This window comes from Coloeus monedula (assembly GCF_965178545.1).
Source record: "Coloeus monedula genome assembly, chromosome: 9".
NCBI classification, from domain to species: domain Eukaryota; kingdom Metazoa; phylum Chordata; class Aves; order Passeriformes; family Corvidae; genus Coloeus; species Coloeus monedula.
In genome coordinates this window covers 1204649-1226349 of record NC_138789.1, presented here as the reverse complement: position 1 = coordinate 1226349, position 21701 = coordinate 1204649, and the positions used below count along the sequence as shown (strand labels likewise).

General features: G+C 55.8%; 1 protein-coding gene across 1 annotated transcript; it reads right to left on the bottom strand.

Moving 5' to 3' along the window:
- Window positions 1-1223: 1223 nt before the first annotated feature.
- Window positions 1224-20839, bottom strand: SEC16B (SEC16 homolog B, endoplasmic reticulum export factor; the record flags this gene model as incomplete). The annotated part of the gene is given in 23 exon segments (XM_082286965.1): window positions 1224-1286; window positions 1612-1689; window positions 2906-3013; window positions 3180-3317; window positions 3624-3694; window positions 4173-4424; window positions 6538-6610; window positions 7229-7342; window positions 10225-10428; window positions 11029-11119; window positions 11323-11434; window positions 11968-12085; window positions 12200-12281; window positions 13229-13326; window positions 13980-14201; window positions 14771-14906; window positions 16560-16621; window positions 17214-17371; window positions 17715-17856; window positions 18640-18754; window positions 18871-18970; window positions 19457-19563; window positions 20571-20839. Coding segments are annotated over 23 exon segments (2913 nt in total).
- Between the last annotated feature and the right edge of the window lie 862 nt (window positions 20840-21701).

Sequence of the window (21701 nt, the reverse complement as noted above, 5' to 3'; positions counted from 1 at the left end):
GGGCCTCCCCATCCCACAGCCCATCACAGGCAAATTTTAGCCGCGCAGTCCTTCGGATCTGGATCGAGACCCCTCGGCTATCAGCCCCACCGCACCGGCGCTGCGAGCGGCCGCGGCCACACCTCCCACCCCAGCCCGGGCGGCCGCGCTTACCCTTCACACGGGGGACACGCCCCCAGCCCCTCTCCCGACCAATGGGCGGCTTCTCATCTGCATATAGCGCAGTGCACGCTGGGTAGCGCCGCTTCTCACCGTGAGCTAAAAGCAGCAGCCCTAGCGAGGCCGTATATAGCGGCCGGGGCGCGTTCGCAGGCGTCCGGGGGAAGCTCACTGCCGAGGCTACGCACGGGGTGCGCGTCACCCGCGGCCCGCCTCGGGGAAGGTCTGAGGGAAGGGCCGCCCGCGGCCCCAGCAGGGCCTCGCCCGCGACGGGCGGGTGAGCCACCAGCAAGGGGGGGCGCCGCGCGGGCCGGCCCGGGCAGGAGAAGCCGCGGCGGTTCCCCCGCGGACCCCGGCGGATGCTCGTGGCCCCGCGGCGCTTTGAGACAGACTCACGGCCGGCGCGCTGAGTCCAATGGGTGAGGTGGGGCAGCGCCCCATAACCCAATTCAGACTACTCTCCCCCGGACACTTTTTCTTTTCCATTGCCCCCACCTTCCCCAGACACCCCAGTATTCCACCCCTACCCCTATTCATTACTGACTTTACAACCCCGAACCTGACACCTTAATGCTCCACTCCTACCCCTGTTTAATCCTGAGTTTAAAACCCCAACCCTGGAGCCCAGCAGAGGGCAACAAAGATCATTAAGGAGCATTTCGCTTATGAGGAAAGGTTGAGTGAGTGAAGAGGCAGCTGAGAGAGGACTTGATTAAAATATGTGTGTATAAATATTTAAATATTATCAAAGAAAGATTAGACAGGGCTTCAGGAACCGTTACATAAGGGATGACAACGAGTTATACAAACCAGACCTAATTTTTATGAAGGAGGAAGGTAGAGGCCTGGGGTCCCACCTGGGTGGCCAAACTGTTCAGCCCCATCCCAGCTCCACACCCTCCCCATTTATTGACTTTGAAACCCAGAAAGCTCCCCCTTATTTTACAACACCCCTCACCGAGCAGGCCCAGACTCTGCCACCCCATCCAAAATAACCACAGACACCGTTTTGGTTAAAAAAAAAAACTTCCATCAATTGGTCTCTGCTGTCCCCACCCACCACCTCACAGTGGCTTGGGGTAGCGATGCTGGGAAAGCAGCCTGGGTTGGGTGGGTCGGGCAGCAACCTGGAAAACAGAGAGAGAGGTGGTGTAAGCAACAGGCTGTACCCCAAAATGTTGATTTGCCATAATCAGGATGCAACCACAAGCATCCTTCCTCCATTTCGCTCATTCCTCACCCCCCCCCCCCCCCCCCCATCACTGTCTTCCCACAATTGATTTTCGTACAAAAACCCTTATACCCAGGACTGGTATCACCTAAATCCCCCTGCCTGCAGCAGATCACCTGAAATCTGGCACCACTCCAAAATCCAGGAGACAGCTCCTCCCCCAAAGTCAGGAGCCACCCCCAGCCCAGTGCAGCACCACCCCCTCAGGAAAATGCTCTCACCTGAGACACCTGGGCTGGGTTGAAGAGAGGGATTGAAGCCAATGGTGGGAGAGGTCCAGGGTAGCTGGTCTTGAAGGACTGAAGAGAAAGAAACTTGACAGACACGCCCCAGTTTCAGAGCCACCCCGAGCAGAGAGGTGTCCTGGACACCCCCATCACACTCGGATACGCTTCCCTCCTCTCCTCACCTGCTGTCCTGCTGACTGCCTTCTATCCTCCTCCCATGAGCCTTTCACCTCTGCAGGCACGGGACTAACAGCAGAGGTACTTTCACCCTGCGTTCCTCCTAGGGCCAGCAATCAAAAACAAAAGCCAACTTAAAATTAAGAGGAGAAACTTGTAAAAGGCTGACGGGGGAGAGAGGTGAGGGGACCTGTGCGGTATTTACCGGGATTTCTGGCGAGAGGCTGAGCGACGGGGTTTGTGCCAGCTGGGAGAGGGGCATCGGGTGGGGATGGCGACATCTGCTCCTGAAATCACATCCACCCGTTTAGAGCAGAAGCTCCTTGTGTGGGGAGATGACCTCTGCACCAGACACCACACCAGGCTTTTGGGGTACCCCTTCTGCACCCGTCCTCCTGGAGAGGTACCCCAGGAACTGCAGGAAACATGGCTAAGGAGGGGCTACAGGGTCAGGGCAAGCAACCCTGGCACAAAGCTAAACCAGCCTGAGAGTTCAAAATTAGGCAGGAGGCTGGACACCAAGCCTGGGTACAGCGTGAGGGGCCAAGGTCCATGGGTCCCCTTCCATTCTCCATCTCCTGCTTGTTTTAGAAGGATATCCCAACATTTCTTGCTCTGGGACTGTAGGTCATTCTCAACCAGGAAGAAATTTCCAGGGGAGGTTCTCATTCCAAGCCCCACCACCAGGGATGTGACACCCTGAGGAGTTGGCCAGGTCTGGGATAACCATGTGTGGCTGCTTCCCCCTCACTGCTGCACTTCCAATTAAAGAGGTTTTCCCTTCCCTGCATCTCCTAAAACCTGCCACAGTACTGCCGCTCACAGCTGCTGCGTTCTGCTCCAGCGGAGGGCAAGCGATCCCTGCAGAGTTTGCTGAGGGCTTGGATGACCTCATGGATCAAAGAGGCTTTGTGAATTTAGAGTTATTATTTATCAAGGATTCACTTCCAGGCTAAAAGGGCTCCCAGTCCCACTCTGTCCCCACAGAGAACGGCCACGGCCCCTGCACGAGGACAGAGGGAGAAGCAGTGGGTGATGGGGAGATGTGTCGCCCGTTCCCACAGCTGCACCCTGCGTGTCACCAGGGACACGATGGCTTTTTGTCCCCTACCTGTGGTCCTGATGTGAGAGAGTCTGGGTCTGTCTCAGACTCAGCTTTGGGAGAAGTCTCCTTGGTGGGTTTCGACCGAAACCAGCCAAACCACCTGAATCCAGAGCTCTGGGAAGTGGAGGAAAGGAGTGGAAAGGGATAAGAAGGGGTGGATGGATGCCAGCGTCCCCCAGGTGCCTGCTGGGAGTGGGCACCATTTTTCCAGGGGCAGGGCTGGCATCAGAGAATAGGCAGGCTCAGTGCCTGAGGCTCATGATGGCTCTGGCATGTTCACCTTGTCCTCCTCTGGCTTCACGGCCTCCGCCAGCTCTTGGGCAGCGTCCTCATCTGCGCTGTCCAAGGAGGGCCGGCTGTCCCCCAGGGAGACTGTGGAGGTCTCCGAGACCGTCCGGATCCTCGTGGGTAACTCCTCCTGGCATCAGACAGCGAAGCTGCCACGTGCTGTTCCCGGAGGAGCTGCACCCAGCATGGTCAGAGTGCCCCTGGGACTGCTCCACACCACGAGTCATGGAAAGCACCCCCAGGGACCCCCACATGCCTTACACAGCAGCTGGGGAGCAAGAGCACCCACAGCAGGGTACAGCTGTCGCCCAAGGGAACAACTGGCACCACGATGGGGGGATTCCATGTGAGTTCCACGCATGGAAGGATGGCTCAATGCGTCCCAAATCCAGCCAGGACCCTCACTGGGATGGTCTCCCTGGCCCCTCTGACTCACCTGCTCTTCTGGGAGGGCTGGCTGCAGCTCTCCAGGGGACAGCCTGGCACCCCAGGGCTCCCCAGCTTCTCCTGTGGAGCAAAGGGAAGGACACAGTCAAGGTTTGATCTGAGGAGCTCCGGATGTATCCATCAGAGGTATTTCCAGAGCTTCTACCATGCCCCTCTCCAGAGCACAGCCACCCATGTGGTGGCCAAAATGTCCCCCAAGAGCTGCAAAAGGCCGTTCTGGTTCCTGTCCCTGCTAGCACCAGGGAGTAAGTGGTGAGGCTGAACTGGTGCATCTCAAAGGCTACTTCTAAGGAAGAAATTCCTCCCTGTGAGGGTGGAGAGGCCCTGGCACAGGGTGCCCAGAGAAGCTGTGGCTGCCCCTGGATCCCTGGAATTGCCCAAGGCCAGGCTGGATGAGGCTTGGAGCAGCCTGGGACAGTGGGAGGTGTCCCTGCCTGCAGCAGGGGGTTGGAAGGAGATGATCTTTAACGTCCTTTCCCAACACAAACCATCCTGGGATTCTGTGATTTTTGCAAAGAAACAAGGCTGCAGCTCTTACCTGCCGGCAGCACCGGCTGCGGAGGGGGCTCAGCAGAATCCCCTCCTGGAGGGACACGTGTCCCTTGGCCAGGCACAGGGGGCTGCAGCTCTCTCCCAACGCTGGGCAGCGGCGGTGCCACGACCTGAGCAGGTGCTGGGGACCAGAGGGACACGCCCTCCTGGGAGCTACGTGCCTGGGGTGGCACAGGCTCGAACCACTGGTCATACTGGTAGTCTTCACTCTGGGGGATCTCATTGCCAGGCTCTCCATCTGAAAAAAAAAAAAAAACAACAAAAAACCCCACACCTCAGGAGTTTACAATTTTTATAGTGTTTATAATTCTAGTGGGCTGTTGCTCAGATTTCTCCCCTTTTCCACTGCACAGCAGCAGGAGCTGGGGGAATGAGGAAAGGCTCCAGAGACCAGGCAAGGGAAGAGGTAGGACACAGTACAGCAACAGGAACCTTCCAGAGGTTTCAAGGAAGGTGGGATGGGAAAGATAGGGGCAAAAAAAAAAATTTAAATCCTGGGAATGTGCCTGAGGTTATAAATGAACTCAGGAGGGGAATGCTATGGAAGCAAAGAGCCCACAAGCAGCATGCACCAGCAGCTCAAAGGAGTCTGAGGCCTCCAGCCTTTTCCCCCACTCCTGCTGCACACCCTGAGCAGGAAAGATTCACCAGGCAGCCTTCATTCCTGTTCCACAGCAGCACCCACGGATGAGTTCCTCACTTTAGGCAGATTTATTCAGGGTTGGGATTTTTTTTGTTTGAAAGGCAGGATGAGCGAGTGGGATTTGTTTTATTTAACACACACCTTGGTCCCAGGTGTGTGTCCTGCTTATTCCAGCTCGGCAGCCTCCTGCCAGAAACACTGGGCACTGGGAAATTCCTCTCCCATTGCTGCGAGACGGGGCAGGCAGGACCCAGATCCCATCAGGAAGGACTATGGCACCTCCTGATGCAGTGCTACCGAACCTTTTGCTTTGCTGCCAGCATCACCTGCAGCCCACTCAGGGTTGGCTTCACACCTGTGAGCTGCTCCCACATGGCCTGGAGATGTTCGAGATCCACAGGGAGGAGGATGGATGCTCAAATTCATGCTGCCTGGCAAGCTCAGCTGGAACAAGTCAGGGAGGACAGCCCAAGTTGTAAGGATGGAGAAGGAGGACCGTGTGGATCCCAGCTTGGCACCTGCTTTGGCCTTTATCTTTCCAAGATGGATGGATTCAGCACCAAGCCAGCTTTGTCTGCATGCAGGTCCCTCAGGTGGTGACTCTGGACGGTCTTCAGAAGGAAGAAAAGGGCCAAGCATAGGGAAGGCAAGCTGTGGAGACCACACAGAGCAGACCTGGCTGCTCGGAGAAGCCAAGGCAATGGGATCATCACACCTGTAACTTCCTTCCAGGGAAGGAAGATCACAGTCTCAGCCCTGATGGCAGCAGAAGGCAATCAGGATTGATGATCCTTTTTACTGCCTGGCAGAGCTCTTTGAAAAGGAATTTGGCAGCAGCAGGGAAAGTTGATAGGAAGAAACGGCTTGAAGGAATTAGTTGTGTTTCATCCTGTCTGCATCAGCCTCTGTTCTCCACACTTCAGTGCCAGCATTCCCAGCAGAAAGCCAGATCCAAGGAGCAGGGGACTGTGTGGGAGCGTCCTGCTGGTGGAGGTGGACGTGAAGGAACACCGGTGTGTCACCAGCCCCTGACTTCTCCTCAACGGGACATCCCAATGGATGCCTGCCCAGCTGGGAAAGAAAAGCTCCCCTGCTCTCCCCTGGACACCAGGGGATGGCTGTGTCCCTCATCTTGTGTTTCTGGGCCCTCTGGGTGGGTTGGCACTGGAGGGGACTCTTGGGGTCCCCAAAGGGCGAAGCAAAGGGATCAAAGAGGCAGCAGGGAAGGAGAAATGCTGGGTCTTCAGCCACAGGCATCCTGCAGCCTGGCACACGGCAGGACGGGCTCCTTCCCGAATCCTTTGCTCTGTAAGCGTGAAATCCCTTTAGTTCGGCTCCAGTTTGCACCCTCGGAGGACTGCCTGGGAACGGGGCCGTCTCCCCTGAGGCTCAGCTGCGAGGCTCATCCAGCACCCACCCCCAGCTCCTCTTCTCCTCCCACGGCACCCTGAGGGACCCCCGGAGCTGTGGTAATTAGGCCCAATTACTCAGCCTTTGTACGAGGACAGAGCACCAAGCCCTCCCTTTGCAGCCCATGCCTGAGGGATGCATCCCAGCAGGAGCAGCAGCTCTGAGCTCTGGGGGGGATGCAAGGAGCTGCTGCTGGTAAAAACTCCAGGGAGGGGGAAGCTGCTTCCCAGCCCACGGCAGCACAATTCCACCCAGGGAGAAGCCCGCTGTGGTGACCACAACCTGCTGCTTTATTTACCTGCCGTGGGTAGAACAGCACAGGGCAGCTCGAGCTGAGCGGGTGCCGCCTCTGGAGGAAGAGCATCTTCCACCTGCAGAGGGAAAACAGAGTAAAATGGAGAGGAAAAAGGATGGCACGGGACAAAGACTAAGGGAACCACGAAGGCAATGCAAAGGAAAGCACAGTGCTCATGGATCTGAGGCTCACAGCCCACCCCAGGCTGCAGGAGAGACCCACACCAGCACGGACACAGCTCTTTCCCAGCAAGTGAGAGGAGCTGCAGCACCCCTGAGGGCAGGCAGGAGGGGAAACGAGATGGAAAAGACCACAAAACCAAAAGCAGATGTGAAATCTGAATGAAGGGCATTAATCCGAGCACCAGACCACAGTTAAAAGATCCAAGAGGACACGCACCAGTGACCTCTGCAATGTCCTCCCTGCAAAGGGAGACCATCGCTCACCCACCAGCCCCTGCCTGCCCTCCCGGAGCCAAAACAAGGAGTGTTTTGCCCTGTGTGAAGCTCTGCAGCCCTCAGGCACTTGCTGCCACTAGAATCTGCAGAGACCACATCTTGGAGCTCACAAGGCAAAGAAGAACAACAGCTTTTGAACCTCCATCCCCTCGGGTTCAGGGAAGAGCAGGAGGATGCTCCTGCAGACAAACCACCATACAGAGCAGCTGTCCCACTGCATCCTCGCCCCTCCTTACCTCCCACTCCCGGCAGCAGGCTCGGAGCTGGTCCAGCCAGTCGGGCTCCAGCTCCTGGTCCTGCTCCGGCATCTCCAGGAGCAGAGGGTCGGAGAGCTTCAGCCGCTCGGCCAGCTGCAGGGACAGCAGGGATCATCACACATGTCAGACCCACAGGGATCCCTCACACCTGGCTGGGCACACGGGCTCGGGGAAACAGCATCACTTTGTAATGGGGGGTAAAAGAGCAGCAGCCTCTCGTGCAGGATTTGTTCCCTCTCCCACACTGCCAGAGGTGCCAGCCCATCCCGTGCCCCGCAGTCTCAGCAGGGCTGGCTCAGCACCTCCACAGAGATGCCAAAATACCTGTGTCACAGATGCTCCTCACACCAAGGAGACAGGTAACTATCACCCTCCTTTCTCCCGGCTGAGGAAAAGGAGTGCCTTCAATCCCACCCTACAGCCATCCTGGGGCACTGGCAGGTGTGCAGGACACCCCACCAGGAGCCTGGAAAGAGCCCAGCTCCCAGGGCAGTTCATCAGCTCCTCACCTACCCCATGAGGACGGATAGGAGCTGGTGTTTGTCTGATCTGCATTTACAAAGATTTTGCAGCCTCCCAGGCTTGTCCTGATGCTTGACGTCCTTAGAGCTAAAAAGTTTTTTCTCACTACCTGAGTCAAATCTTCCCTGCTGCAAATTAAGCCTCTCTATGCCTGCTCCCGTGGAAGCCGTGAGAAGAGCCAGGCAGCATCCCCCACGAGCAGCCTCCTTCGTGCTGGAGGGCTGTTATCACATCCCTCATACCCCTTTCTCCCCCACCCTATCTTGCCTAGAAGAAATAACCCTGAGGCCTCCTTCACAGGTCATTTTCCCATCAAACTCTTATCACCCCAGCTTTCCACTCCCACGCTCACTCCAATTTAGCCCTGTCTCCACATGCAGCAGCACAAACAGGCCCCAGCCAAGACCCCTGAGACCCCAGCATGGGGGGATTATCATCTCCTTGTCTCAGATATGCCAGCTGTGCTCTCACAACCCAGAATAACACTGTAACATGGGTGGGTTATTTTTTTTCTTTTGTAACAGCATCCTGTTATGCTGCTGCTCAGTATTTTTTCCATGCTCCACTATCTCCCCCAGGTCCCTCTCTGCAGTATTGCTGCTGTGTGTTTGATTTCTCCTGCAGAAGAGGGGGCTGTGCTGCCCTGGCTGCAGCTGCCTTGGTGTCCTGGGGTTTCAGCTCCCATCAGCAGAGCAAGTCTCTTCTAGGGTGACCCAGGAGTCTGAGGTGAGATGCAGGGCTCCCTGCAGAGCTAACTCCCTGTCTGGAGGAGTTGTTTAGACAAGGATCCAGTTTTAGGACAGCTGGGTGAGGGGAGATGGCACTCAAAGCACCGCTCTTTGTCCACGTCTTTACTGAATTTTCTCTCGCCGGTATCAGCCCACCAGACACCTAGTGCAAGGTGTCCCCCATGGCAGGGGAGTTGGAACAAGATGATCTCTGAGGTCCCTTCCAACCCAAACCATTCTAGGGTTCTTGGGGATTTCTCCAGTTTCCCCTGGATACTTCATGCTCACTTATCCTCACTTAGCTTTGCTATGGGGCTGCTACCTTGAGGGCTGCCAAAAGCCATCCAGAGGTGACTGTGCAGCTCAGCCACACAAGACTCGGCTATCTTCCCTGCACCAGTCCCCAGCAGCCATTTCTTTCTGTTCCTGAACCTTTCAAAAACAAACTCCAAACCAGCACAAAACACACTTGAGTTTACAGCAAGTCAGGACCCGCACAGCTGGACCCCAGAGTGGGACTGGGGCTGGCCACGAGAGAAATGTAACCCAGCGGCCAGCCAGGAGCCTGCACTACCTACAGACCCACTGTCCCACCTCTCTACAAACACACCTATGCTCGTCCTAAATCAATCACAGGAAAAAGGAAATTATAAGCGTGATTACTCCTAAACGGGGGGAATGTTTAATCCAAAAGCTAATGTGCACTTTGATCCAGTATTAATGAACCAGCACCTGGTTGTAGATCGTCCCCAGCTTCAAAAGAGGGGAAGTCTTAATCAAACACTAATGTGTATCATAATTTGTAACACAGTCTAGAACATCAAAGACAAGAGCATCTACCAATGCACTAGTTTTCCAGATGAAAGTGTTTTCTCCCAGGAGAAGCATTATCCCCAGCAGAACAGCAGATCTGAGAGGCTGTTAGACAGTAAATAGGCTTCAGTGACGGGGTGAGGAAGCAGCGCCAGCCAAATTTTGGGTGAACTCAGCAGCACCCACTTCAGACAGGCATCTTGCTGCCCCTCGCCTCACAGCACCATGGCTTTAGCCCCTCTCATAGAATCAAAGAATGGTTTGGGGTTGGAAGGGACCCTAAAGCTCATCTTGTTCCAACCCCCCTGCCACTTGCAGGCACACCTTCCACTAGGCCAGGCTGCTCAAAGCCCCGTCCAACCTGGTCCTAAAGGCTGGAGGAAGGCGACAAGCAGCCTCAGCACTGCCCTCTCCTCGTGAGAGCCCAGCCTTCCTGGGGGACCTGGGACACTTTGCTCCACCCCTCTCTGCCCCAGGCCCCTACTCAGGCAGAAGAGGGGCTGCACTTGGTGCTACAAGCTGGGCCATGCTCCCTCTCACTGTCACCCCAAAACACACCCCTCAGGAGGTACAGAAAATTGTAGATGATGTGCTGGAGGGGAAATGTGCTTCTTAAGTCGGTGACATTTAGAAGTTCAGAAACCCCCTCCAGACTTAAAAACATCCTTTGCTTCCAAATAACTCTGCTCCTACTTGGCAGGCAGCATAACACCTTTGTTTCCTACCCTAAATCCACAGGGATTAGAAACCCTGTGGAGATGTTGGCTTTGCTGTACTTGGCAGCAAACCCTGGGGGGCTGCTCAGAGCTGCCAACCACTCCCACCCACGGGAAACCCTGAGGATGCTTCCCACCCCAGCAGGTCCTGAGCAGGTGTCAGGCCCTGCTTGGGATGCAGGAGGCCCAGACTCACCCTCACCACCTGCCGGGCCAGGACGGGGTGCGCGGCCGGGTCCCGGCGCAGGAGCGCGGTGCCGATGTGCTCGCAGTACTGCAGGGCCTGGGCTGGCAGCCCGTGGTCGGCCAGGCGGGAGGCGTAGAGCAGCTTGTACACCTTGGGAGAGGGAAGCAGAGCAGCCACAGGTGGGAGCAGGGAGATGGGTAAGTCTGTGGGTGCCCTATGCCGTGGCACATCGCCCCAGCGTGACTCGGAGCACCCTGGAGCGTGTGCCTCAGCACCCAGAGGTCACCTGCAGCCAGGGGCCACTTCCACCCATCCCCATGGAGGCATCCAGCCCCCGCTCCTTGAACCAGGCAGGGAGGAGCACGGCAGCTTCACAGAATCCCAGGATGGTTCGGGTTGGAAGGGACACTAAAGCTCATCTTGATCCACTCCCCTGCCATGGGCAGGGCCACCTTCCACTAGGCCAGGTTGTTCCAAGCCCCATCCAGCCTGGCCTTGAACACTTCCAGGGATATATACATCCAAATCCATGGTGCCCAAGGCAGCAACAGCTGGGTGCTGCTTTGCAATAGGAAAAGCTCACCAGAGAGCAGGAAGGCAATGAGACCTGAGCAAGCACTGGTCAGACACACTGTGAACCCCAAAATCTGCCCTGCCTGAATCCCTTGGCCAAGGCAACTTCCCCATCATTCCCAAAGCCCAGTAAGGGGACAAGCCTCAGGAACAGCTTGAATTCCAGGCTTCAGGGAGATGGGTGCATGTTTTGGGGCAAGTCTGAGCTGCTGCACAAGACGTAGTTGAGCATATCCACTACCTGGAAGGGGAGCAGGAAGGATTCGGGCTGTCGCAGCTGCTGGCAGTACTCGAAGATTTCCATCCTCTGGATGGCCTCTGTCCTGGCAAACTGGGAGAAGGCTTGGCTGCAGAGGAGAGGAGCAGGGTCAGTGACCAGAGCTCCCTCCGCAAGCAGCCCCACACAGAGCACACATTGGCAGCAGGAAAAACCCCAAACAGGGGTTGCTTTTGCATAAAAGTGAGATCCCAGGGATGGGGAAAACGTGGGACAGGGGACTCTGGCAAGAACCCCAGCCTCCAGTGCTCGCTCACCGGCGGCTGCTGCCCAGCAGGGCCATGCGATCTGCCTTTGCTCCGAAGTAACCAAAAGGAATATCTGCCATCAGGTAGCAGAAATGAGCTGCTTCAACTGCTCCTTTGCTGGCTGCATGGCAGGAAAAAGACAAACCCTTAGTCCTGAGACATCACCACGTGGGCAGCTTTGCTTTGGAGGCCCTCAAGCTCACGCAAAAGCCCAAACCCAACTGCCTCACTTTCCTGCCCACACAGACCCTGATCCCTCCCTTGTCCCTGTTTTTTGTCCGTTTTCCCCAGTTGCTGCTTTTTGTTTTGGGAGGTTTCAGTTCAGTGGTAGAAGTAGGGGAGCCTGAGCAGGGCCAGCTCCAACTCTTGCAGGGTGCCGTTACTGGCATAAAATCCCACCACTGGGAGCAAGGCTCAGTCCCTGCAGTCACCTACACCTTCCCTGGGCCCAGCTGCTCCAGCTGTCTCCACAAGAGCAGCTAATGGATGTGCCTGAGCCCAATCCATCTGAGGATCCACCGGCACCTCACCCCTGCCACCCCGCAGGCACTGCAGCTCCAGGGGCACGGGCACAGCCATCCCAGCACCACCCCCAGCACGGTGCCACTGCAGTGCCTGCCCCTGTTCCAGCTGCTCCCACTGCTCTCAGCTCACCCAAAGTGTCTCCCATGGTGATGATGGCTCTCTGGTTGAGCTCCATGTCTCCAACCTTGTTGGACAACATCACAGCCAGGTGGGGCCTCCAGTCCCCCCACGTGGCATCCCCGCAGCACTGGAGGGAGATGAGGAGAGCAAAGGTGAGCAGAGATGGTCACTAAAGGTGGGTGTCACAGGCAGGTGACAGCACAGGGGAACACATGCCAGGGCCAGCCTCTTGCTCACGGACCAGTGCTGCCTGAGGGATCCTTCCTGACATGAGCTGGAAGAGGGTCTGCAGTGGGTCATTGGTGGCCAGTGTGCTGGTGAACCTGTGAGGACACAGCAGAGAAGGGCTGCAGAGCAGGACCCCAAACCTTCATTCACCTCCCAGAGCACATCCCAAATGCCCCAGGAAACTGATGCCTTGAGGTGTTTCCCAGAGAATCCAAGAATGGATTGAGCTGGAAGCCACCTTCTGGTCCAAGCCTCCTTCCACAGGCAGGGACACCTCCCACTATCCCAGGTTGCTCCACGCCCTGTCCAACCTGGCCGTGGGCACTTCCAGGTATGGGGCAGCCACAGCTTCTCTGGACACCCTGTGCCAGGGCCTCAGCACCGTCAGAGGGAAGAATCTTTTTCTAATATCTAATCCAAATCTACCCTCCTTCAGCTCCAGCCATTCCTCCCGGTCCTATCACTCCCTGTCCTTGTAAATAGGAGTCAGAGAGGATCATCAGCCCCTGGGGATGAGGATCTGTATTACCTTCAGAGCAGGCAGGTCTCCAGGACAACACTGCATAAAACCTCCTTAAAAGGATTTGAGTTCCAAAAGACAGAAAATTTCTGCTTAACTCTCTCTGAAGGGATCAGCCCAATCCAGACTAAGTACATTAAACTCCTCCAGAAAACACTCATAGAGTGGGATGAACAGCTGAGACGGGGCTGGGTCACAGGGAAGATGGCTCAGCTGCCCCTGCCCCGAGGCTCTCTTTGCTAGGGCAGCATGGGCAAAGCCAAAGACTCAGAATAAATTAACCCTGCATCTCCAGGGAATGGCTTTCCTCCTGCTTTCCAGCCCCCCACTTGGTTTGTCCTGTTGGGAAGCCTGAATGACTCAGGCCTATCTGGATGGATGCCCTCTGCCCCCTTTGCCCCCTCTGGAAGGGCTCCAGCTGGAATCAATGCTCTTTTCCAGATCAGGGGGCACTGAAGGGGATAGAAGGCTTGGAAAGCCAGCCATGGAACATCATACCTTGCTTTAGCTTCTCCAACTTACCCGGTGAGGACCCAGCTGTATGTCCGAGGGTCCATCTTGCTAGAGAGGAACAGGGCATGGCCCCACAGCTGGTTTCTCATGGCCCAGACCAGAGCCTCCTGCAGTAGAGGGGGAGAAGAAATAGGGTTAGCACCAACTCTGCTTCCCCACCTCCTCTGCTCCTCTGTTCCCCCAGCTCGTAAAAGAGCCCCAATAACTGCTCTGGCTTTAAGAAGCATCCTCCAAAAATCTTTTCCATGTTCAAATCTCTTCCAAGTCCCTTTGTCTTTCTACCTTGAAAATTTACAAGAACTTGGACCTTCAGAGCAATGTGGTGTCTCCTAGATTTCCAGGTCTGTGCTGCCTTTTAGCTCTCCATGCTGTGGGATCCCAGTCTGGGCACCCAAGCTGCTCTGCATCCAACCCTCCTCTCTTCTCCTTGTGCCTGAGGTATCCTGTGAGATCACATAGCTGCAGATGGGTTTGGAACAAGATGACCTTTAAGGTCCCGAACCATTCCAGGACTCTGTGAAACTAAACGTGGTACAAGTGCCAGTAAAAGCCTCTGCATCTCATCTTCATTGGGTCCCCCATCCCAGCTCCCAGTGGTGGGAAATCACTGCCATAAGCCCTGTTGTACAGCTTGGAGGGTTGATCCCACAACCACAAGTCACTTCCCGACTGCCCTTCCCTCTAAAACCGGCCTGAAGAGGCCCGCAGGTCCAAGGAAAAAACCTTCAGCCCCATGTCCCAGATCCCACTCACCACTTACTTTCTTCCTGCCATAGTAGAGGAGCTTGGTGAACTTCTCCACTATCTGTGCCTGTGTCTCCACGACGGGAGGGACCTCCCCGGTGATGAGGTCCAGCGTGCCCGGCTGGCGCGACGCCCACTCGTCGTCCGTCAGGCCCATCGCAGGGTCCTGCCTCTTGTACTTGTCCTGGCGCCTGCAGTCCTGCATCAGCAGCTCCGCCGTGTCCGAGCCCACCATGGACTGGGGAGGGGAAGGAAGGAGGTGCGTGGAGGCCGCCCCAGGAGCAAAGGCTGGCGGCACGGCCAATCCGCACCCTTCTCACTCCTGTATCCTCCTCCCAGCACATCCCCCAGTGGGACCGGCTGTGGCCACCAGCACGCGGGTTTGAAAGGAAAGGGGTTCAGCACAGTCAGCGAGACCTTCCCCATGCTCCCTCTGACGACCTTGTCCACCTGCTTCCAACAAGCAGCTACAGACTGGGCTGGGTGGATTCCAGCGGATTGAGGGAATGGCCCCCTTTTAAGTGTAAGTGCTGGCTCCTCGGTGGACGTGGCACCAGCCCACCCTTGGGAACCCCTACCCTTGGGCTGCTGGTAGCTCCCAAGGACGAAAAGCAGTCACGGAGAAGGATTTGCTCCGAACATCCAGGCAGCATCAAACTGATGGACAGTGGCATGGGAATGGGATTCTCTTAAAAGGTACACCCCTCCTCCCCAGAAATAGCAACTGGATCAAGAGGCACCTAAGGGACATATTACTTGTCTCATTTCCGAGGTCAAAAGGGTTGTCCCTCTCCGTGGGTTACCTACCCCATTCTGCCGGCAGAGGAGGACCAGGAGTTTCCAGAGGAGAGAGGAATCTCTGCCCCTCTGTGTTGAGAGATCACAGCCTGTCGTTATCTTCTGCTGGCAAAACGTAATCACATCCACCTTGTGCAGATCTTCCCTACAGCAGCACAAAGAGGCATCAAAAAAACCCAAGGCAAAGCAATCCAGGACACCACTGAGGCTCAGTCCCCAGGTTCACTGATGGGGATGCCAAAGATTCCAAGCAAGAGCTGGAGGAAAGATGATCCCCAGTACCAATGACTACTCTTAAGTTCAAACACACTCAAATTTGTAGTGACTCTTGGAAGATTTCTGTGTTTCAGGGATGCAAAGTACATTTCAAACCCACTCTTTGCCCTCCTGATAATACTCTCCTCCATCCATCTGCAATGAAACTGCCTGGATTTGCTGTGCTGCCATTACATCTGTGGATGTCCAAGGCTGCAGAAGCAGGCACAATCTGTTGTGGAGGCAGAGCGGAGGGTCACCTCCCTTTGGGACCGAAACAGAAACCCCTAGGCTATGTGCAAGCCAGGCAGAACCACTGCCATACAATAAAATAACCATACAGTTAGAAAGAAAGAGTGGATGAGACAGGAGAGAGAAGAGACTGCAGATGGAGGTGTCGATCCTGGCTCGGTCATTCCAACATCTTATACAGAGATTCCCGATGCACCCCTTGGCACGAGCGGTAACCCAGAGTCATAGAATGGTCTGGGGGTTAAAAGGGAGCCTAAAGCTCATCTAGTCCAACCCCCTCTGCCATGGGCAGAGACACCTTCCTCTAGACCAAGCCCTGTCCAGTCTGGCCTCGAAAACATCCAGGGATGGGGCATCCACCACTTCTCTGGGAAACCTGAGGCCTTGCTACCCTCACAGGGAAGCATTTTGTCCATAAATCTAACCTACATTTCCCCTCCTTCCATCTGCACTCATTCCCCTTCGTCCTGTCACTACAGTCCTGGCAATGAGACCCTCTCTGGCTTCCTTGTAGCCCTTTCAGATACTGGGAAGTGCTGTGATCTCTCCACACAGCCTCCTCTTCTCCAGCCCCAGCTTCCTCGGCCTGTCTCCGTAGGGAAGTTGCTCCAGCTCCTTTATCCTCCTCTGGACTTGCTCCAACAGTTCCATGTCCTTCTTATGCTGGTGGCACCAGAACAGCTTGCAGCACTCCAGGTGGAGACTCTCTGCTCACGAGAGCAGAGCACAGGGGGAGCTCCAGATCTCCCACCCAGCCTCTGTGTATACACAGCTCTTCTGCTCAGTGAGTGCTTTTTCCTTTTCTCTCCCTGCTTTGAAGATGTCCTGGTTGCACCAGGACGAAACAGGGACAACCTGGTGCAACACACCCTGATTCATCCCCAGGCTCACACTGGGTGAAGGTACGTACTGGGTCTGACCCTGCTGTGGCTCAGCCTTCTCAGGCTCAGACAAAAACCTTAGGAGAAGCTAAACCACAGGTTGACCCAGGGCTTTAGACATCCAAAGAAGCCCAAAAAAATCATTTTTCTGGGACAAAATGAGTACGAAATAGGGTCAGATGTACAAACCACACTAAACCCACATCCTATGAATATTCAAAAAAACCCTGTGTCCTACAGCCCAAACCAACCCACACTGCATCAAAGGGGCTGGGCTCCCAACCTGAACTTAGACATGGCCTTTGCAGACACCTCAAAACCACGGGGCCCTTCGAGTCTGCCTTGAGCTCACGTCTCGAAAAGGAGACAGCCAGGAGGACACAGCTCCTGGACCTGCTATGCTGCCATACCTGGCCAGGGGCCCTGGGAAGGCTTGCAGCTCCTCCAGCTCTTCTGTGCCATGAAGGATTGCCTGAAAAACAAAAGTAAATTCAGCAGCTGGACTCCAGCAATCAGACCAGCCCCAGCTGGGCTGTTTGAAAGCCAGTGCCTTGGCCAAGGGTTCAACAGTGCCAGTGAACCCTGGGCTGTCTTAAGGGGCAGAGCACAGCCCCTGAACTATCACATGGACTCCAGGGCTAAGGTCCAGCAGAGAAATGTCTGCTGAGATGGCACCTGCCTCCTTCTGGAGGTGAAATAGGAGACTGGCGTGCTGTGGTAGACTCGGGGGATGGATGTGGCCTCTGTACTGGAGCAGCTCAGGAAGATGAGTGGAGCTGTCCTCTGGAGAGGTACAGACACCTCTGTCCCCATGAGAAGGGATCACTGTGAGCAGGTCACAGGCACCAAGGGTTACGGAGCTGAAGGCTGAAAGCAATGCCCAGGCACAGGCTGGCACCATGGAGACTCAAGAGTCCATGAGGGATGGAGAGAAGACGGGAGCAAGGAACGGGAAGGCTGCTGAGGAGGCTGCTTGGGTTATGAACCATGTTTGCACCCTGCAGGGCAGGAGGAGCCACTCCAGGGAGGGGACCAAGGGGGCTGGAGGGCCAGCTGTGTCCTACCTCCAGGCTGTGCAGCTCCACACGGGGTGGCCGTCCCTCGGCAGGGCGCTGGGGACATGCCAGCACCAGGTGGCCCCCGGCTCCGAAGCACAGCGCAGTGTGCAGCTCTGGGAACTTGAGGGGCACTGCTGGGGTCGGGGTGGACATCGAGGGCCCCTCTGCAATGACACACAGGCCACTGTGAGCCCCTCACACTGATCCCACACCACATCCACTGTGGAGGACTTGACCAAGTCCCAACCTTGTCCCCCAACTTAAGTAGCCCTCCACTGACCCCTCAGCACAAGAATTGTCCCCCAAAGCAGCAGATGTGCCCAGCAGCTCCTACACCTGCCCAGGCAGAGCCTCTGGAACATTTACCCACCCCACAGCCCCCTAGTCATGCCTTGTGCCTGCACAACCTCCTCCAGGAGAAGACCAAGCTGAGAGACAGCCAATATCCTACCAGCAGCCATTTATTCCCTTGCTTCCCCCTTGTCAGAGCCCCCCATCACACCTCACCTGTTTGTCCCACGTTCCAGGACCCTGGAAGCACAGGGTCGTAGTGGTCAGCACCGTCACGGATGTACTGGCTGAGCTCATGGCTGCTGGAGCTGAGTCCTGACTCGTGGTACTGCAGGAGCAGGTTGGGCTGGCCCGAGGGCTGTGGGGAAGGGAAGCACACAAACCTGGTTCAACAACCAGGGACACTGCTGCTTTCCTGCTCCCAGGCAGTGGGGAAGGCTCTGCTGCTCCAGGAAAGTGCCCAGCAGGAACAGCACAGTCAATTCACACCCGAGCCCTGCACCAGCTTGGGTTCACCCAACAGCTTAGAAAAATAATTTACATTTACATGTAGTCTGACAGCTTTCCTAGCCCTGATGTGAGCTCCTCGACACAGCCAAGGAGATGGGGCTTGGAAACCCAAAAAAGCATCACCCAGGAGCAAAATCAACAGAGCGGCTTTGATGTGATCTTTTAATTTTCTCTTGGCAAAACCCAGCAATCAGGACAAAAGAGTGATAGAGCATGACTTGGACGACAGAGCTGACAGTGACACACAGCTGTCAGCTCCCTAGGAAGGGTGAAATCATGGAATCATGGGATCATTAAGGTTGGAAAAGCCCTCTAGGATCGAGTCCAACCATTAACCCAGCACTGCCATGCTCACCACTAAACCACATCCCCAGCTACCACATCTACATGTCTTTAAAATCCCCCCAGTGCCTCTACTACCTCCCTGGGCAGCCTATGCCAGGGTTTGACAACCCTTTTGTTGAAACAACTTTTCCTAGTGTCCAATCTAAACCTTCCCTGGCACAACTTAAGGCTGTTTCCTCTTGTTCTGTTCCTTGTTATGTGGAGAGGAGCCTGGAGGGGGACATATGGACTGTTCCTAAACCTCTGAGAGATTCCTGTCCTCCACCCCTGCCCACCTCGAGGTTACCTCTTTGGGCTGGCCACCAGCCTCCCCTGAGTCACTGCTGAGGGGTCCTTCCCCTGTCCCTTCCCTCCTGGCAGTGGAGATGTAGCTCTCCTCATAGGAGCTGTAGGTCTGTGTCCTGCAGGTGGGAGCAAAGGGAGACACGCTGAAGGTCTGAGGTTTTTGAACCACCCACCAACCTGCTAATTTAGCAGCAGGGGGTTTCACAAGGTTGCCCAGACTTCCCAGCTTTACCTGTCCTGCCCTGGGGGGCCCGTGGCCAGGTTGGGGTGGTAGCCCTTGTAGTAGTGCTGGTCCCGGTAACTCTTGCCGTAAGACTCTCGCTGTCTCAGGTCTAGAGAGAATCAAGATTCAACGAGGGTGCAAAAGAAAAGCCGTGAGTCAGGCCATTTGCCATGCCCAGCCAGTGTGCTTCCAAATTATCCCAGCACACCGGAGATGTGGTAACGCCCTGGACACATTTACCCACACAGCACTGATGTCCTTTTCTCTTCCCTCCCTCCTCTTCTGTTCAGCCCAGAAAGAGCAAGGAAGAGGCCCTGGCTGCCCTGTTCACACAGCACCATCAAACTCAGGCTGGAACCAGGAATGACACAGGTTTTTAGCCATGGAAAGGAAGACCAAACACCCCTTGGGTACACCTGGCTCCTGCTCACACTTCCTAAACACAAGCAGGGAGCCAGTGCTGCACAGAGCACCACCACCCAGGGGTGTGGGCAGGAGAAAGCCCTGGATATGTGGGAGAAGAACCCATCCTGGAGAAAGCATCACTTCTCCCACAAGCTGCCTCCATCCCCAGAGCCACAGGATGAGCCCGTACCTCTGTCATCCTGCCACGTCACCGGCTGCCACTGGTGGCTTTGGTAGGGGTAGCCATCCCCGTAGCCAGCTGCTGGGTACTGCCAGGGGGGGTCTTCATAGCCTTGCCTGGAAAACAACACAACACACTGATCTGGGGAAGGAGGGGCACCACTGCACGGCCCAGGGTCACATCTAGGGTCCCTCCTGCTCAGGACCTTTGGAGGCAGAAAAGGTGATGGAAATAAAGCCAGGTCCCCTGCTCTGTGGCAGGGCCAGAAACTGGTCCAGCATCACAGCTGGAAGGAGCAGGAGAAGGTTTGGATGCTTCCCCATCCCCAGCTGTGAGAAAGCTGTGCACTGCAGCTTCAGGTGATGCCCAGTTTTATAGAATCCAAGAATGGTTTGGGTTGGAAGGGACCTTTAATGGTCATCTCATTTCAACCCCTGCCATGGGCAGGGACATCTTCCACTATCCCAGGGTGCTCCAAGCCCCTGTGTCTAACCTGGCCTTGAACACTTCCAGGGATCCAGGGGCAGCTTCTCTGGGCAACCTGTGCCAGAGCTTCACCAGCCTCAGAGAGAAAATTTACTTCCTAATATCCCATCTGCATCGTACGACCTCAGCACAAAACCCCACGTGCTGACTCCATCATTCGCTGAGGGCAATAACTCAGGCAAATCAGCCCAGATTTGCTGGAGCGCTCGAAGCTCTTTCTCAGCACTGAGAGCATCCTGCAGCCCACATTTTATCTGTCCACTCTCCACTGTTTCAGCAGCTGAGCTTGCAGGCTGCCTCTTGCTCCTATATTACCGCTTGTATTTTTATTGTTCACCTTGCACTTAGGAAAAAAGAACCTCATTTAATCAAATCTGTAAGAAAAAGGCACCTCGGGACTGAGACGGAGCTTGTCAAACAGCAACCACAGAAGTCACAGTTTTAAGAAGAAATCAGAGCTGCAAATGCTACACAGCCTTAAATACAGAAGTCATGGGCTGCTTGAATAGCTGGACATCACCCGCTGACATGCCGTGTCCCTGTGCAGCCACAGGGGCAGGACCCGTGAGCAGTGCAATGGGCAGTTCTTATTTTAAGCAGGTTTCCAAGAAGAGGGCTCAGCAGGAGCAGCTCTCACCTGGAGCCGGGCTGGCTGGGGTAGCCGCTGTCGCAGCGCTCGGCGCGGGACGCCGGTCGGCGGGTGTCACCCCGGGGGTGGTGGCCCTCGTCCCGGGGGTGGCCGGGGAGGTGGCTCCCGTGCCAGGAGCCAGGGCGAGGAGCCTGCCCTGCGCGCAGGAGCTGCCGCCGGAGCGGTGCCGGGGGGCCGTGGAGCCCCTCTGCCCATGGCCCCCGGGCTGCCGGCCTCTCCCGGGGCTGGGGCGGCTGGACGGGGGCCCAGGGCTCCATCACAGGCTTGCCAGCAAAATCCTCTCTGTTTTTGGGGAGCTTAAGCCCCAAATGGCTTTAGTGGCCTGCAAATGATAAGTCACAGTGTGTTGGATCAGCAGCTTTTCAACCCCCACAAAGCCCCCTTTGAAGCTCGTTGTCAGCTAGTCTCTGCTTTTCGGGAGCATGCTGGAAACCCAGGATCCTTTCCAAAGTGCCCAGAGGCAAGGAAAAGTCATCTCTACATCTTCCTTAACTTGAAGCTCCCCTTAAAACACCAGGATGAAATGATCTGCCTTTGAAAGCAACAGACATCCAGCTCTTCCCAGAACAAGAATCTCAGAATGGTTCGGGTTGGAAGGAACTTTGAAAATCATCTGGTTCCAACCCCCTGCCATGGGCAGGGACACCTTCCACCAGACCAGGGTGCTCCAAGCCCTGTCCAGCCTGATGCTGAACATTTCCAAGGATGAGGAGTTTCCCTGGGCAACCTGTGCCAGGGCCTCACCACCCTCACAGGAAAGAATTTCTTCCCAACACCTAACCTAAATCTCTCTTTCCATTTAAAACCATCACCCCTTGTCCTATTGCTACAGGCCCTGCTACAAAATTTGCCCCTCCCTTCCTTAGAAAGCCCCCCTATACCCAGGTGGGGCCCTCCTGCACTCCCAGCTGCAAAGCCCCAGCACTCAGAGCCCCCTCAAGCTGTGAGAGGGTGAGAAATACCCCTCACCTCTGTGAGACAGCACTGAAACCCCGTTTGATATGCAGGAAGGGAAGGGGCAAAGCCATGAGCAGGACAAGGAGTTTTGCTCAAAGAAATGAGCAAGCAGGGGGAAACGGAGGTTTGTTCTTGTGAGCTACAGGATGGGGTGGAAACAGG